The 18,075-nt window shown below is 52.5% G+C and overlaps 1 protein-coding gene across 5 annotated transcripts in view; it reads right to left on the reverse strand.

Annotated features, from left to right (window-relative positions):
- Positions 1 to 70: 70 nt before the first annotated feature.
- Positions 71 to 18,075, reverse strand: part of SAMD4B (sterile alpha motif domain containing 4B) — a 37,329-nt gene continuing 19,324 nt past the window's right edge. For 4 of the 5 annotated variants that reach the window (XM_060000000.1, XM_060000001.1, XM_060000002.1 and 1 more), the window contains 11 exons: positions 14,083 to 14,553; positions 9,312 to 9,551; positions 8,629 to 8,738; positions 8,383 to 8,469; positions 7,301 to 7,643; positions 6,114 to 6,199; positions 5,495 to 5,613; positions 4,711 to 4,909; positions 4,398 to 4,521; positions 2,525 to 2,608; positions 71 to 2,314 (listed from right to left, as the gene is read on the reverse strand). In XM_060000000.1, the coding sequence (XP_059855983.1) occupies positions 2,286 to 2,314; positions 2,525 to 2,608; positions 4,398 to 4,521; positions 4,711 to 4,909; positions 5,495 to 5,613; positions 6,114 to 6,199; positions 7,301 to 7,643; positions 8,383 to 8,469; positions 8,629 to 8,738; positions 9,312 to 9,551; positions 14,083 to 14,553 (1,892 nt within the window). In that variant the 3' untranslated portion in view covers positions 71 to 2,285. The remainder of the gene's footprint in view (positions 2,315 to 2,524; positions 2,609 to 4,397; positions 4,522 to 4,710; positions 4,910 to 5,494; positions 5,614 to 6,113; positions 6,200 to 7,300; positions 7,644 to 8,382; positions 8,470 to 8,628; positions 8,739 to 9,311; positions 9,552 to 14,082; positions 14,554 to 18,075) is intronic. The other variant, XM_060000004.1, reaches the window with a different exon arrangement.

Below are 18,075 nucleotides of genomic sequence, written 5' to 3' on the forward strand. Positions count from 1 at the left end.
CACAGAAGCAAAGGCCACAAAGGCAGGGCCACCAGGTTTTTCATGAAATGTAGCATAACAAAGGTCAGAATCCTTTTTGTTTGTTTGTTTGTTTTTTTTTTTTCCAAAATAAGCCCAGACCATTAAACAAGTGAAACTCCAACAAATAAGTCTTCTCCAACAGCGAGAAAAACTGTACAGTTACTCAAAGCTGATTCTGCCGGTGGGGCTGGGAATAGAAGGGAGAGTGAAATCATGGTGGAGGGGCAGGGGCCGGGGAGGGTCGGGAGTGGATCAGGGTCCTGCCCATCAGAGTGGGGCCGCCTGCGTCCTGCACACTCTGCTGACAGGTGGGGGGAGGGGGGCAACTCTTGCCTCCCACTGTGTATGGGGGTGTCCCTCACCGCCTCCCAGGGCCAGGAAGACCCAGCTCACCCTTATGGGTAGTGAACAAGACAGGACTGGCTGGGAAGAGGTGAGGGTCTCTAAGAGGAACACCCTGCTGATTCCAAAACGAGGTGGCCCCTGTCCATCCCACTTCCCCGGGCTAGGAGAGGATTGGAGAAGCCCTGGGAGTTGGAGGGGAATGAGCAAAGGCACAGAAACATGGAGGGGCCGGGGTGGGGGACTTGCATAGGTTGATGAGTGTGCAAGAGGTACATAAATAAACCTGACACCCTACCCAGCCCGGCACTGGGAGAGGAGGTGGGGACCTAGAGCAGGTCCCCAGGGCCACCCCACCCCCTGGCTTCCTCCCTCTCCCTGGGCTCAGAGTTGAGGGAGGTCCAGACCAGGAGAGCAGAGGCAAGAAGGTCTGGGGAATGGGTGAGTGCAGGGAGGGTGGTGGTTTTAAAATTTTTTTTTTTTTGGTTTTTTTTTTTCCCAACATTTTGTATCTTTAATAACATACACAATGGTTACCAGCCATATTCATAACAAAAGTTATTCATAAAATGTATCTAAAAATAACATTTTTTCCTTTTCGGTGTGAAAAGCTTGAGAATGTCCCAATGGGGGGGGCCGGTTGAGGGGGACAAGGGGTTGGAATAGAGGACCCTGGCTTCCCTACAGCCTGAACCCCCAAATCCCCTCCCTCCACCTGGGCCCCAGCACAACCCCTCAGGAGGAACAGGGATCAGAGGGTCTGTATGACTCTGGGACTGGGACGAATCTCTGGCTTATGATATAGTGTTCCACTTAAGTGAGGTCATGACAGAATGGGGGGTGGGGGTGGGATAAGGGTGAAAGAAAAGGGGATGGGGGTGGGGAAAGAAACCAAAAACCATCCCCTTTCCCTTATTCCTTACCCCCAAGTCTTTCAGCAACCAGACCTGGGAGTGGAGAAGGATTTGTTTCGGTGGGGGAAGGAGACGTTAAGGCAACAGACTTCCTGACCTCACTGGCTGCCCTGGCTCCCAGCCTTCAACCTCTGCATCTGGGGAGCCAGGGCTGGGGGCAAGTGGGGAAGGGCTAGAGGGGTCTGGAGGAGAGGGCTCTGCCCTCTCCCCTCGTAAAATTCAGGCTCCCCCTGCCACTTTCTTGGCTCAGAGAGAGGCCTGGGGGTTCTAAAAATGAGAGGGAATGATCAGAGAGAAAAACCGTTAAGAACTATATAAATATGTATCTTAAATAGGCCTAAGAAATTAATTGCAGAGAACCTCTGATAAACAGGGCAAAAGGAGGTGAGGGAGAGGAGAGTGGCTCCTGTCCTTGGGGAATGATGGGAATGGGGAAGGAGAAGAAGGCGGCAAGGAGGTGAGGGGCGGGGGGAGGGAGAGAGAGAGACAGAGAGCGCGCCAAGACAGACACGCTCCTCACCCGCCTTTATCTCCTCAGCTCCTCTCAAATAACGTTCAGGAGAGAAGATTATCTACCTCACTCATCTCTCCCCAAATGTCAGATGGTTCTGAGCAGGCCCCACAAGATAGTGGGTCAGTGAGTCTCTGGGGGAGACTGTTTCCTTGGGAGGGGCAGGTGGCCGGCAGTCTGGAGGAGGCAGGGGTGGGACGGGGCCAGGTGGGGGATGAAGGAGGGAAGGAGGGGGCAGGCAGGCTGGCCAGTCCCTGCCCCCTTTATCCTGGCTGCCCCCTACCTCCCTGGGCCTCAGCAGAGATCCCTCGACGGGCCTGGGAGTGAGCAAGGCGTGTGCCAATGTTAAACAAAAGTTAAAAGGGTGAGAGAGTAGAAAAATATTAGAATGTATAGCTGAGCCAGCCCACCCTCTCGCTGTCGCGGAGAAGCCCGTTGGGGGTTGGCCCCCGCCCGCCGCCCGGGGAGCCTATGGGTGCGCTGGGCTGTGGGTCCCGTCAGATGGTGGAGGTTTTGTCTGTCCCATCTGTGGTAAGAAAGGGAGGAAGGGAGGAAGGTCAGGAGCTGGCGGGAGGCCCAAGAAAAGGTGCTCAGGTAGCCTGTCATCCCAGTCGGGCCCTCCCTGGAGTCCGGCCTCCCCTGGGGACCCCTCAGGATGACTCTGAGTTGCTCAGTTCAGAGGTGGAGACGCTGGTGGGTAGGTGGGAGCTGGGTCAGGGAAAGAGGAAATGCTCACCACCCAAGGCGTGTTCTGTCATGCTCAGACACAGAGACTCCAGAGTGGGATTGATCTCCAGGTCAGGCCCAGGGACCGGGCAGTCTGGGTGGGAGACAGGAGAATGGAAGCAGTAAGAACTGGACTGGGGTGAAAGGTAGAGTCATGAAGACAAAGGCTGGCATGAGGCAGAGGCTGAGGGGGACGAGAGGGAAAGGGAGGAAGGGAAAGTAAAGGCAAGAGACAGAGACACAGAGAATGTAAGACATGCACACACTTGGATGGAAGGTATGACTGGGCAGAGTTGAAGGACAGACAGGCCTGGGAGTGCCACTAAGCAGGCAGAGGTGATGATGGCAAGGGCGGAGGCTTGGCAACACAGAGAAAGGCTGACAGGAAGTAATGTAAAGCTGGGGGAGCTGCTTGGAGGCCACGACTATTTTGGACACACTACACGTTCCCTTGGGCACAGTGAGGGCATCTGCCCTGAGCACTGGGCAGCCCCGTGCTCCCTGACTGATGACTTGCTCTGTACTTGGTGCGGAAGCTTAATTAGAGCCGTTCCCTCCCACCTGGACTTGCTCCTCTGTCAGGACGCTGTTGGGGAAGGCCTAGCAGGCACGGCAAATCTGGACAGCAGCCATGGGGGCTGGTCTTCATAGTCTCTCAAAGGGCCTCCTGTTCTGGAACCTGGGCAAGAGCCCACCAGGTCCCTGGGCAGACCTGACACCACCCACTGCTTAAAACCCTTCCTGGGCTCCTCACTGCTTCCAGAGGAACTCTAAGCTTTCTACCTAGGTTTAGAAGACCCTGCTCTTTCGCACTCCAGCCTCACCTCTCACGACCTCCCCTCTGAACCCATGAGCCATGTCAGACCATCTAACTGTCTCTCCTTAATAAAAAAAAATTTTTGACCTTGGGCAAATCACCTGAGACTCAGATTCATGACTAATAAGATGAAAATAATATCAGTGCCTTCACATGTGCAGTTGGGAGGATTTCATTCAACAGTGCAGAAAAGCTGTCTGACACAGTCTAGCACACGGCATACTGGTGAAAAGAACTGTTCTCAGTTTTTACTCCTGTAATTCATCCACCCAGTCATTTAATATCATTTACAGATGCCTACCATGTGCCAAGCCCTGTGCTAGGATGAATGGGACAAATGGGGTCTCCTGCCTCCCACAGATGGCAGTTCGCATAATCTCATAAAGAATCCCTACTGATTTGGCTATTTGTGACATGAAGAGTTTAGGGTTACAGGCAAATCTAAGCTCTCTCTAGAGGCAGCCCTTTCCAAACCAGCCTTATCTGCTTCTGCAGCCTCAGTGCCCAGCAGCAGGCCTGGCATAGGGAATCACCCCTGACTTACTGAGCAAGGCAGGGCTAGCACTTCTCTAACCTCCCTTTTGCCCACTTTGCCCTCATTCTAATCTCCCATCTCTAGGCTGATCTGTGAGCAGAGGGGAAGACAGACCTTCCACCCTTTAGTGTAGAACCCATTCCAAGAGCTGAAGTCTACTGGTTCCTGCTTGGTCAACTGGCTCCTGAAAGAATGCCAGTGGACTGATAGGCAGGACTCCCTTCTATAGACACCTGGCTGCTGTGACTGTCTCATCCCCTCCACCCTTCCAAACTGAGTACTTAATGATTCTCGAAGAAGATGGGGACAGAGACCAGTATGAACAGTAAGATTATGACACAGGGAGGGAGAGAGATAGAGATTGGGGGCGGTGGGAATGAGGAGTGAGAGAAGATGACAGGGAGGGGGAGAAAGACAGAAAGACAGAGAGACAGAACACATGCAAGGGATAGTGTGTACAAGACCCAGAAGAGAAAAGAAAGGCCAGCTAAGCGTGCTGTTGAGGCCGAGTCGTAAGGGTGGGCACTGTACCTGGAGGGAACATAAGAATGGCCTGGGGGGACGAGTGGACCGGGAGCGAGTGGGTCCGTTGCACAGAGCTGCGGCTCTGGCTGGGCATGCTGTTGCTGCCTCCAGGGTTGGCGAACCACAGGTTCTGCATGTGGCATGGGAGAGAGAAAGCAGTGGGTGAGCGGGGAAGAGGCCCAGACCCAGAAGTGGTGGAGCTGGCAGAGTCGTCCCCTCCCCTCTACGCTGGGCCCAGACACAGAGATATGGACACATATCTCAGGCACCACCACCCCAACCCCAGAAGTGCCAGGTCCTTTGCTTCCAGCTGGCTCACCTGTCGGCCCTGGCCCCCAAGGCTGGGGCTGGTGAGGGCATGTCGAGGGGAGATGCCCCCAATGCCCGAGGGGCTCAGAAGGCCCATTCTGCCAGGCGGAAGGGCCCGGGGAGGCATTGGGAACTGCCGCTGGGTCCGCCGGGCCACCCCCATCCCCACAGAGCCAGCTATGGGGAGTGAGTTGGAGCCGAATGCCCAGCTGTGAGAGAGCAGAAGGCAGGGTGTCAGTTTAGGTGGATGGGGCCCATCTGTTCACCTCTTCCTCACCGCCCCCGCCCCCCGGCAGCCCCCATGGGTAGACAGAACACAGATCTGCTCTGAGCAGGGATTCCCTGTCCAAGGCCCTGCTCTGTACATCGTCTCCTCCTGCCCCAAGGGTACTCCCAGGATGGAGACGGGGAGTGTACGAAGGTTTCCTCAAGTCCACTCAAAGTAGTTCTCCTAACTTCAATTCTCAAGCACAATATTTCTGCTGTTTGTTTGGAGTGAGAAGGGACTTCAGAGTCCTCTGCACACAGGTGAGGAGAACAAGGGACAGGCAAGGGGCCAGCTATGGGGACATGTGCTGGTCTTGCCAGCTCAGCACTCTATTCTAATGGAAAATCAGGGACCACCTGATTTTCTTATGGCAAAGTCCTCACTGGGTGACTTACATAAAGACACCCAGTTACTGAATGAGTATAACAGGATTCCCAGCCCAGAATGCAATCACCCCTCTAGGCACTACCTGTCAACCAACGAGGGCCTAGGGAGGGAAGTCCCTGTGCCCTGGCCGCCCGCCTACCCTTTCTGCTGCCGGTAGTTCTGCATCTCTAGTGTGGCTTTGCGCGGGAAGGTCCGGAGGAGCTTCAGCACTTGCTGTTTCCAGGACAGCAGCCGTTTCTTCTGCGTTTCCGTGAAAGCCTAGAATTAGGGGGGTGAAAGGGGTGTGTGTGCTTCTTTCACATTTGCCTTCCATCCATTTGCTCAAATATTTATCAACTGCCTGTGCTGGTCAAAGCTGGGACACAGAGGTGACCTGTGCTCACGGAGCTTACAGTTTAGTTGGGGAGAAGATACACACGCATTCATAAGTGATAAATGCTGTGAGGGAGAAGCACAGGAGGCACAAGAAACCTGATGTTATGAGGAGCTGGTCAAGGCATCCCTGAGATACAGATGTATCAACTGAGATCTGAGGGGCCAGCAGACGGGAGGGGGACTTACTCCCCAGAGGATTATGTACTAAGGCTCTAAGAATGAGTGCTCAGGGGCATCCACTGAACCCAACACTGGGAAGGATGAGGGCTGGAGAGGTGGGCACGTGCCAGTCAGGCAGGGCCCTATTGGTTATATAAGGAATGTTGGTCCTGAGAGTGATGGGGCAGCCTTTCCCTTCTTGGGACCCCTAGAGAAGGCCTCACCTCATGAGTCAGGCACTTTTCGATGAGCTGGAGGTAACTGGTGATGTTCTCCTCGTCTGGTCGGGACACCAGCAGCTGGGTGCACACTTGGGGACATGGGAGAGGGCAGGAGGTTAGCTACCAGCATGCCCTCTGCCATGTTCCAGCTTCCCTGGCCCAGCTGGGTGGCACAGAAGGTGGGTCAGGAAACTCATGCTGGATGAGTACTAGCTATGTGTCAAGCACTGTACCTGGCTTATCACGGGATATATAAAGTGCCCAGCATAGTGCCTGGCATAAAGCAGATGTGAAGTAAATGATACCTTTTCTCCTTTTTAAGTCTTGCAACAGTCTCATCAATGTAGGCATTTTTAGCCTGAGGCTCAGAGAGGTTGAGTCACTTGTCCCAGGCCACTCAGCTAAAAGAACTTAGACCTGGGACTTCCCTGGTGGTGCAGTAGTTAAGAACCCGCCTGCCAATGCAGGGGACACGGGTTCGAGCCCTGGTCCGGGAAAATCCCACAGGCCACGGAGCAACTAAGCCCGTGAGCCACAACTACCGAGCCTGCGCTCTAGAGCCCACGCGCCACAACTACTGGAGCCTGCGCACCTAGAGCCCGTGCTCTGCAACAAGAGAAGCCACTGTAACGAGAAGCCCGCACACTGAAATGGAAGAGTAGCCACCGCTCGCCACAACTAGAGAAAGCCTGTGCGCAGCAATGAAGACCCAATGCAGCCAAAAGTAAATAAATAAATAAATTTATATATATAAAAAAGAAAACAAACTTATTAAAAAAAAAAGAAACAACTTAAACCCAAGTGTAAAGTTGCCTACACTGTGCTGCCTTAGGAAAAGGCGAGCCCATTAAGAGCTTCACCATACCCATCCTGTGGACTTCAGTCCCCTCTGAAAGATTCGCCTTATCTGTTCACTCCTTACTGTATGCAGTTTCCACTGACACAACGTCCCATCTTCTGCTCAGGCTGGAGACACTTTGAGGGTAAGGGCTGTCTCCCACCATCAGCCTGGATGCACCTGAGGGCAGGGGCCCTGTCATCTCAGTCTTAGCCACTCTCTGTAGTGCTCTAAACCCCAGAGTGCTTTGAAAAGTTTTGCTTCCATCATTTAAACTGGATTTGACCTTTGATGCCTGGATTCACTTGGCACCCTGCCCCCGAATTTCCTGCTGGGCCCTGGGTGGTCTCACCTTTGCCCATCACCCGTGTAAACTGACTGGGGATGTCTCCATCAGCAACGGGAGCCGGGGCTGGCTCACTGCCATCAGTGGGAGCTGGAGCTGGTGGAGGGGGGTAGCCCTCTGCAGCTGGAGGGTCCTTGGCCTCACTGCCCTTGTCTGTGCCAGGGTGAGCCAGGGGAGGCTCCGCACCTGGCAGCGGCGGCTCCCCCCGGCCCCCGTCCTTGGCAGTAGAGGTGGTGGCGGTGGCGGCAGCCACAGTGGCCTGAAGGACACTGTAGGCCTTGATGGGGGTGATGATGATCTGCTGCAGCTCCTGCAGAGCGTTTCGCAGATTCCCGCCTTCCAGCACATCCTGAGTGGGGAAGACACAGCCTGGGTCACATGCCAACCCCCAGAGCTACGTAGAATGACTATACATGTGGGGTCAAACAGTCCTTGCAGAGAGCTGGTGGGACCCTGGGTTCCAGCACACAGAGAAGGCAGGTAAGGGCACTGCCAGAGCATACACACACACACACATGCACAAACACACACATTTGTACATACACAGTCCCTGTTCCCCCCTCAAGGTAGAGTCCCACGGAGCTTAGAAGGTGGGGCCTCAGGGTCCCACCGAGGATGGAACCAGATTCAGACCCAGAGATCTGGACTAAGACACCGAAGGGGGCAAAAACCAGAAGGTAAGTGGCAGGGAAAGGGAAAAAGGGATGCAAATCAAGGCAGATGTGTAAGGAGAGTGAGCGGATAAGAAACAACCAACTGGAAAGAGAGATCATGCACACAGGGGAGACATTCTGCTCTATCAGAAAGAGCTGCTAGAAATGGAAAAGTGAAATGGAAGAGAGGGGCTGAGTCAACAAACAAGATTCTGGAGACACAGGCCAGGACAGACAGGGAGGAGAGCCTCTTAGCTTAGCCACAGCAAGTGAACCCTGTGATCCGACCTGCACTTGGTCCTTGGACCCTGGTTCCCTAGGGCTGGGGAGGTCCCGAGGTGGGGGCCACATGGGCAACAAGGCTGACCCAGAGACTTCAGCCACTAGCACCACTGGGTAGCCAGTTGGCCTTGGATGGGGATAGCAGGTCCTCACCTTCTCCAGGGATTTGAGGACACTCTGCCTCTCGCGCAGCTTCTGGATGCTCAGGGCTATCTTGTGGCGGGCACCTTTGGTGACATTCTGCGGTAGGGCAGAAGGGGAGAGGAAGCTGGAAATGGGAGGCTAAGGTACTGAAGGTGCCCCAACAAGGCCCAAAGAGGCAGAGGAGGCTTGGGCTGCAAGGGTAATGTCAAAATGGTACTGCCCCCAACCCCGCACCGATGGTCCCCTCGGCTTTACCTGAGACTCCAAGTGCTGCTCAGTCAGTGTCATCATCTCCTCATAGCTCATCTGTGAGAAGAGGGCCGCGTACTTGTGCAAGCGGAGGCTCTTAAGCCACGAGGGCACATCTGTGGAAAAGAAGGGAGGGCCTAAGATCAGGAATCTGGCCCTGGTGACAGATGTGGGGAAGGACCAGGCATAAATCATAGGCAGCCTTAAAAGCTGTAGAAAATTGGAAGGAGGTAGGGAGAAGCCAAGGGTCCATAAGCTACCTTCTTCTGTCCAGCCAGACCCTTCCAGGTGGCCTTCCCTGGTCAGAACACCCGATCCTCCTGAGTCGCTGGGTTGGATGTGTACTAGGATGACCTCTGATGTCTTTAAAAGTATTCCTGGAACCTCTATTCCATCAGTTACCTCTGTGTCCTGGCTTTCTTGTCAGACTGGTGTGCCTGAGGGCAGGGGCTTTTCCCCCATCAGACTGGGACCTGTGGGGGTCCCTCTGCCCAGTCTTAAGCCCTAAGGGCAGGGCCTGTCCACTCTCCTCAGACCTGTCCCCTTCTCGGGGATGGAGTCGGGGAGAGGAAGAATTGGGTGGGGAGGGACAGGACAGGTGGGGTGGCAGCTACAAGCTCTCTTCTGTCCTTGTAAGTTCTGCGGAAGCCTCTTGAGGAGGGTCCTAGTGTTACTCTCCCACATTGTACCTTTCATGCCACTGCCGTCCTCCTGAAAAGTGTTCCGGCTGGAGCCCTGCTCCTCCGTCTGCTCGCTGCCAGAGGAGGCCACGCTGCTCTGGGGCGAGAGGGGTGCGTGGTCGGGCGTGTTGAAAGCAGCCCGGGCCCCAAGCTCCTCTGGACTCGGCCACTCACCAGGGGCCTGGGGGCTCGTGGGGATGAGCGACATGGAGCGCTTCAGCGGGCTGGGGTGGATTTGGCAGGGGAGACCTGGCCAGAGGGGGAGAGAGGCAAGAGGTCAGGCTTGGGGATCTGACCACAGGAGACCGTGTCCCCCTGGTCAGTGCCATGGACGGCAGCTCAGCCCTGGAATTCAACAAGAGGAAGGGACCCTGGGGTCTGAGGGGAACCACCTACCAGGTACTGCTGGTTCCCTCACTCCTCCACCCCCCAATCCATCAGCAAGCTCTCAGCCACTTCTCTGAACCGCTCCACTTCCTCTGCTAGCACCCTGGGCCAAGTCACTGGCGTCCCTAGCTGGAATTACTGTCACAACCTCCTCACCGGTTTCTTGCCTTCATCCTTGCCCCCTACAGTCTAATCAACTCACAACAGCCACACTGATCCTTCTTAAAAATGCAAATCTGACCCAGTCAGTCCCCGATTAAATCTTACCTGTAGCTTCCCTTTGCACTGAGAATAAAATTCAAACTCCTCCCCTGACACCTACAAGGCCCTGCAGCATCTGGGCCCTGCTCACCTCTGACTTCTCATGACTCGCCCCGTTGGTTCAAGCCCTTCTAGCCTTTGCCGCACACCCGCCCCAATTTGTTCCTGGAACAGTCAGGCTTGTTCCAGCCTCAGGACTTCTGTGCTTGCTCGCTCTTCTTGTTCTCCTGATCTTAGCAGTTGGCTCCCCCAGGTCTCATCTCAAACAATCACCTCTTCTGAGGCTTTCCCTGAACCCTCTGTCAGCAGTAGCTGTCCCCCACCAACCCCCTATCATATCACTCTGCCTTATCTTTTTTTTTTTTTTTGGCGGTACTCGGGCCTCTCACTGTTGTGGCCTCTCCCGTTGCGGAGCACGGGCTCTGGACGCGCAGGCTCCGCGGCATGTGGGATCCTCCCGGACCGGGGCACGAACCCGTGTCCCCTGCATCGGCAGGCGGACTCTCAACCACTGCGCCACCAGGGAAGCCCCGCTGCCTTATCTTTCTTACAGCACCTATCACAGCTTAAGATGACCTTATCTAGTTATTTGTTCACTTGCTTATTAACTGTACGCCCCTCCTACAAGACCTGTGACAGCAGGGCCCTGTCCTGTCTTAAACATCATTGTATCCTCAGTAATTACAATGGGGCCTCGACTAGAGGAGGTTCTTCACAACTACTTGCAAAGTAAGTGAATGAAGTACATAAACTGCTTCCTCAACATCTCTGTTATTGGGCTTCACCACCTCCCAAAGATTTTTCCTATACTGAGCCCAAATCAGGGTGAATCCAGGCCCTCATCCACAGGATGTTTCACATCCTCCATCCATCCCATTCCTGAGGTGAGAAAAAGGATCCAACTTGATTTTTAACCATTCTAAGGACAGGGCAGGTTCCCATGAGCTTCCAGACCTTTACAAGTGCTATTCCCTCCCCCTAGCTCACCGCTCGTCCACCCTTCTCTGCCAGCCACTTCAGCCTTCACTCCTGGCTCAAGTGTTCCCTCTTCTGTGACTCCTTCCTCTGCGTTCCCTGGGCCCCTGTGCTACCTCAAGTCCAGCACGTACTGCCCCCTTCACTAGCCTGCCTCACACTGGACTCTGGGCTTCTATAGGATGGCTGCAAGCCTGCCCAATCATTTCTGTACCTCCAGGTCAGGGCAAGATACACAGGAATTTTCAAAGTTTCACTAAGTCCAAAAGGAGGGCACCCACCATCCTAAGGGTGCTAAGGGGGCCTCTGAGCTTGACACAGGAAATCTAGAAGTATCCCAAGTCAAAAAAAGAAAAGGAAACAAAGCCAAAAGCCTCACCCTGGGTAGGTGAGAACATCAAGGCCTGGGGAACTGAAGTCCTTTGCCCCAATTCCCACAAAGAGTTGGGAGGCAGAAACAGAAGAACCCCAGCCTTGTTTCTGATGGAAAGGCTGGGATTCCTGCCAGTGCTACACTGACACCCAGCCTCAGAAGGACACCCAGCCTGGTACAGGTCCCCAAAGCACCTTCCCTCATCTGTGACAGTTATCTATGATCCTAGCCAGGAAGTCGCCTGAGGAAGAGGGCAGCGCATTGATCCCACCCACTAAGGCTAGCCTCCTCCCCCTATCTGTGACTTCTGGGGTTCTCTGCAAGGGGCTCCTCCAAGCCTCTGGACTCCTAGAAGATGTCACCCTCTGGGCCCTGGGGGGGCTGGGTAACCCTTAACACAGGCCTTTTTTTTTTTGCCTGTCTTGGTGTTCCTGGCTTCCTCCTTCCTCCCTTCTCAACCAAGAAGCAGGAAGGCGAGGCTGAGAGGGCTGGAAATTATCCTCATTGGAACGATTGTGCAGTTCCTGAGGAGCCCTTTTTGGACCCACACTGGGGTGGAGGCTGGCCACAGCATGAGAACCATAAAAACAGGAATGCCGGCCAGACATCCAGGGCCTCACACTCTCCAAGAAGCCCTGGCCTGTCCTTGGCAGCACCCCAAACCCACCCTGCCTGCCCTTACAGGCCAATCCTTGCTCCCCACTCAAAAATAGTTTAATGGCTTCCTGTTTCCTGCAACTGCTTGAAATTGAAATTGAAAAGCTTCATCCTAGCCTTCAAGGCCCCCTCTGAATGTGGCCCTAACATACTGAGATCTGAGAGTCAAGACAGACCTGCGTTCAAATTCTGGCTCTGCCATCTATTAACTTCATGATCCTGAGCAAGTCACTTCATCTTCCCCCTCTGTCTCCACTTCCATGTGAAGTCTCTGGCACAGGGTAAACATGAATATTTGCTACTGCTATTACTCATTTAAATCCTCGCACTTCTCCATCCTAGCCAGACCTGTCTGCATACTGTCCCCTCCAATCTGACACCCCTATACCTTCAATTCATGCTGTGCCCTGTACCTGGAATGCCCAATTCCTCTTCTGGTTCAAATCCCCTATTCAACATTGTTCCAGCTTGGTCCTCTAAAGCTGCTGTCCCCATCGTGGGGAGGAAGGACTGTATGGGCACCCTGCATGGGTGACCCCTCCCCTTGATGAGCATCTTCGGGAGGGTCACTTTTAGGTGGGGGCAGTGTAGCACAGTAACAAAGAATATAAGCTGAGGAGCCAGACTGCCTCGATTGAAATTCTGGCTACACCACCTTGGGCAAGTGACTCCTCTGTGCCTCAGCCAATGAATTTATAAGTATAAACTTCTCAGAACAGCTCTTGGCAAAGACTAAACACTGAATATATTTTAGCTAGAATTACGATTATTAATATACCCTCCCAACATGGACCCAGAAACTGTCATGCTCTGAGACTAGAAAACAAGGTCCAAGACACCTTGGGTTGCTAGAGTTCCCGGAAGTACCCTTCTACCCCTCTATCTTCCCTGATTCTTGCCAGCATCTTGGAAGGAGGCAGGTGACCAGGATATCCATATTCAGCTGGGGAAGAAAGAGGCTCAGGGGTAACTGATATGTAACAGGTGCCACACAGCTGGGCAATGAAGACCCAGGGTTCACCCCACCCACTGGCACAGGTAACATTTCACTGCCACCCTCTCCTGGCCTGCTTTACCCAGTGCCTGCAAAAAGGGGCCGGCCACCTTGAGGTTAAATTTGGAAACTTCTTGCTTTGAGTCAGGTCCTGTCACCTCATCAATCCTTGGAAACGCCATTCTCCCTTATACTGTTCAACTAATATTTCAAAAACTCACTGGAATACCAGCTCCTCCCGCTGACCCCAGCCTCTGCGGGTGCTTGCTAAGAAGCCACTTAGTTGAAGGATGGCACAGTGGTCAGATGCAAGCTCTGGTATCAGACTGCCTGGGTCTAAACCCTGGCCAGTTCCACCACTTGTTCTGTGACCTTGAATACAAGACTTCGTCTCTTTGAGTCTCAGTGCCTTCATCTGCAGAATGGGGCTAATGATATTGTTGTGATGAGGATTAAACGAGATCATGCCTGAAAAGTGCCTATAAAAGAGTACCTAGCACAGTCAATGCTCAACAATGTTACCTACTATTACTAATGCCTTGCAGCACGAGTTACACCTAATATGAACAGGCTTACAAACATACATTTCTCAGAAATGAGTCTGTAGGCTGGAGCCAGATACAAAAATCCAGAATGTCTGGGCTGGAAGGGACCTCAAATTATGATGGTCTATAACTGAAGTCAGGCAGTTATCACACATGCCCAAAGTGGGATGGTAGGGGCAGAGGCCGACTGGGACACATGTGCAGGGTCAGAAGGTGGTGACCAATATTCAACTCCATCTTACGGTTGCCACCAGGAATACAGGCCTTGAGTTGCCAGATCTTTTGACTTTTCAAGAGAAGCTGAAAATCCAGATTTTTAGGAGAAAATTCCCAATTCCTTACATCACCAAATTTATTTAAAAACATAACAAAACAAAAACCGAAGTTTTGTTGAGTTTGAGCTCAATAAAACATGTCTGCAGGTCAGAAATGGCTCTGGGAATGCCAGTTCACAACCTCTGCACTGTCTCATAAAGCTGAGGCCCAGAGAGGTTATGTGACTTGCCCAGGGACACAGAGCGAGTGAAGAGAGAGCCCGGTCCGACCCTTTTCAAGTAGGCATGGCCTCCCGGACTCCCACCTCCTCACCTGCGTTTGCGTTGCTCCCAATACTGTTGATGGCTGGCGGCACTGAGCTGGGTGGGTGGAAGGGCACGTGTCCATTTTCCCGGGGTGGCTTGTCCTGCCAGCCTGGTCCTGCCTCCCCAGGGCCCAGCTCTGCAGGGCCACCCCACTCATCCGAGCCCTGGCGTGAGTGGTAGGTGGGCTCAGGCCGGGTGCGGAAGCCGCTAGCTAGCCGCTCTTCCAAGTGACTCAGCCAGAGGGCCAGCGCATTGCGGTCCTCCAGAGTGGTGGCCGGGTGGATGAGGGCATAGGAGAGCAGCTGGCGGCTCTCCTCGATGAAGGCATTGCTCTCAATCGAGTAGGCCAGCACTTTCTGCAGCAGCCTCATGTACTCCGACTTGGCCTCTGTGTTGCCTGGCTGAAGCAGGGGTAGGTGGGACAGCAGGAGGGACACCACCTTCTCTTTGGACTCCTGCTGCCACTGGCTGACGATGGCTGCAGAGGGGACAAGAGGGAATGTCAGGGGAGCCAGGGTGGGGGACTCCCATAAAACCAGGAGAGGTGCCTATAGCCTGCTCCCTCAGCTCCAATCTCATTTCCCTTCTCCTTTCATGACTCCGACCTTGTCCCTCATACAGGTGATATCTAACACACTCAGCCTGCTTCCAGAGTAATTTTTTTTCTGGTTCCATCACTCCCACTCTCAGAAACCTGCTTTGACTCCTAATAAGCCAAACCTGCTACTTTGGAATCTGAGCCCCTCCTGCTGCCCCCAGGCCTGCTCTTCTTGCTGTATCCCGACTCTTTATCTTCATGGCCTGTACCTGCTTTCCCCTGACTATCAAAACACCCTCTTTCCTGACTTGGAGGACAATGGAATACAGTGGTTAAAAGCTTGGGCTCAGGAATTCCCTAGCAGTCCAGTGGTTAGGACTCCACACCTCCACTGCAGGGGGCACAGGTTCAATCCCTGGTCTGGAAACTAAGATCTCACATGCCATATGGCTTGGCCAAACAAAACAAAACAAAACAAAACAAAACAAAAAAACCTTGGGCTCTGGAATCAGATGGTCTGGACTCCCCAACTCACTAGCTGGACCTCTGTCACTTGAACCTCACAGAGCACTGATTTCCTCACCTGAAAAATTCTGAAGATAATTACAGTACCCAATTCACAGTGTTGCTCTGAGATTCAAGAAGCTAAGAAAGAATGGAAAGTGGCCTGGCATATAGAACATAGTTAATAAATGCTTACTGTTGCTTTTTAAACTGGACTCAGCCTCTAGATTCTCCCCTTCCAATTCATCCCATACACCCAGATGGAGTGATCTTCCTAAAGCACACCAGGATATCATGTTCCTGACCAGGAGCTTATAATGGCAACCAGCACCAATGGACTCAAGCTCAAGAGCTCCTAGCCCAACATCACCTTCATTTCCAGGGCACTCCCCCACCTCCTATTCCTCCAGATAAAAACTTGGTTTAGGATATCCCCATCCTCCCTGGGGCTCTCTCCATGCCATATCCATCCAAGCTTCCATACTCAGGCTGAGATTCAACGCTTTAGCCTGCAACAGTCTCCTTCCTCCTATCCAAATTCTACTTCTTTTAGGGATTGCCTACACCTGCCCTTCTCCAGGAAGCCTTCTGTGGCTACTCCATGCCCTGGTGATCTGGTGATGTCTCCTTCCCATCCCATCGTCTGAGGGCCTGTCTGTCCTGTGAAGATGAGTGAGGCTTCCTCTCTCTACCCAGAAGTGAGCACCCCAAGAATAAGGCCCCAAGCTAGCCACATAAAGGAGGCCTCGGTACTCCCTGGTGGTCCAGTGGGTAAAACTCCACGCTCCCAATGCAGGGGGCCCGGGTTCGATCCCTGGTCGGGGAACTAGATCCCACATGCATGCCGCAACTAAGGGCCTGGATGCTGCAACTAAAGGTTCCTCATGCCGCAACTAAGACCCGACACAGCATGAATGAATGAATGAATAAATAAATAAATATTAAAAAAAAAAGGAGGTCTCAGGAAGGAACTGTTACAGGACTGACTGTCCTCCTTGAAAACCTTGTTACCACTTCCATGACTAGCTCAATGGAGTGGAGGATGGCAGGTAATGCTGATGGGGCAAGGGAAAGGGACAAAGTATACCAATACTTGAGAAAAGAGACAATGATCAAAGACTGGGACCAACTCTGCCCTCACTCTTGGGCAACTGAGCTCATATCTATAGCCACGGTAATGATTTTCAAACACCTAACAAGGAAGTTCTGAGAGTTGAGTTACTGGGATATTGGTGAGGTCTTGGAAAGGGACAAAGGAGCTGTTTCTAACCAAACAGAGCTAGGACCCCAGAGGGGTGGGTGATGAAAAAGAACAGGCAGTGATGTGGCTTATGTCCCTCCTCTCCTGCTTACTGATGTAAATGTGATCACCTCACTGAGCTCTACTTTCTCTGTCCATAAAGTGGGGCTCACAATCATTCCTACCTGGCATGGTTGCTATGAATTGAGACCAAAGCACAAAGGAAGGCACAAAGTAAGTCCTCAGTAAACATCAGCTGTCATTTCTAACACCATGGTTATTATAACTTACAGGGGCTCCCTCCTTTTGAATACCCACAGAGATTCTCAAGGCATAAGCCAACTGCCGGACCAGGAAACAGAGAGGCTGGGAATGGGCATGTATAGAAGGAGGGCCTCAGAATTCTAGCCATCTGGATTTCAAGTGAGCCCTGATCTGGATCCCTCTGCCTCTGATGGTGTCTCAACCCAATTTCCTTAAGGCTTAATATTCCAAGGACCTCTGGTCTCCTTTGGCCACACTACAGACCAGACACCTGGCCACTGGAAGCCTTGCATAAAAACCTGAGAAATACTTTTTTCACACATTTCTTTCCCTTAATGACCTGTCTGGAAATCTATGGCTTGGGAATTCACATAACTAATTCTTACATTTGTAGCTCTAAGAAAATGAAACACATACACCTCTCAACTCCTGGCCATATAAGTGCACATTTTCTTGCCTGCGCTTCTCTGACCCAAGCTTCCTAGAGAACCCCTGTTAAAGTGTTCAAGGGTTCATCCATTTATTCAGAGTCATGTTATGCCCACAGTACTGGCCAAAACAGAACGAAGAGTAATACTACACAATAATAGTAATAATGGATATTTACTGACCATTTATTCTGAGCCAGACACATGCTAAGAACATGACTGTCTTTCATCCTCACCTCAACTCTTGTTTTAGCACCCCCATCTTGTAGATGAGAAAATACATTTGGGAAGGTGATGTCCAAGGTGACAGAGCCAAGATCTGAACCCAGGTCCCTCTGCCTCGAAAACTGGGAGGAACTTTTACCCACAACCCTCTACTATCTCTCCAATGCTGCCTATCTTCTTCTTCCCCCTGTCCCTGGCTTTCAAGATCCCTTTCAGGACCTGCCACACAAGGCTAGGAAACCTCATCCCCTCCATCCATCTTCTGAACTAGCTCCCCATGACCATGAAGCTATCTCTCAGGTCAGCTCCATATCTAAAGATCTTTCCAAGGTGGGATAAGCCTTCCTGACTTCAGGGAGTCTTCACCTTTCGAGCTCTCCCACCTCCATCTGGCACTGGATCACGTGGGAAGGACCTCCCTGGTACTCCATTTTCCTGACTTAGTCCCTGAGTTTTTAGTTTTTGATGAGAAGGAAGAAGAAATATAGTGACTGAAGATTAGGGACAGAAAGTTAAGGACTTGCATCCCAGGTGTGGTACAGTTGCCTGGGCAATATGCCTCCTCCTCTGTAAAAGAGGGATTACAGGGCTGTTGAGAGGATTTAGGGAGACAATGAATATAAAGCACCTGACAGAGTCTGCCCATAGTAAGCACTCAGTATGTGACTCAATGATTGGTGTTTTTCTCCCTTCTCCTCCAGCAGAGTTGGCCTACCCCTTTAGCCCTACCCTGATGCTCTCAATCGCTGTTGTTCAGGCCTTGCAGGGTAGCCAGAGGCATCTGGGACAGAGAGAAGCCTT

This window comes from Delphinus delphis, chromosome 20, assembly GCF_949987515.2.
Source record: "Delphinus delphis chromosome 20, mDelDel1.2, whole genome shotgun sequence".
NCBI classification, from domain to species: domain Eukaryota; kingdom Metazoa; phylum Chordata; class Mammalia; order Artiodactyla; family Delphinidae; genus Delphinus; species Delphinus delphis.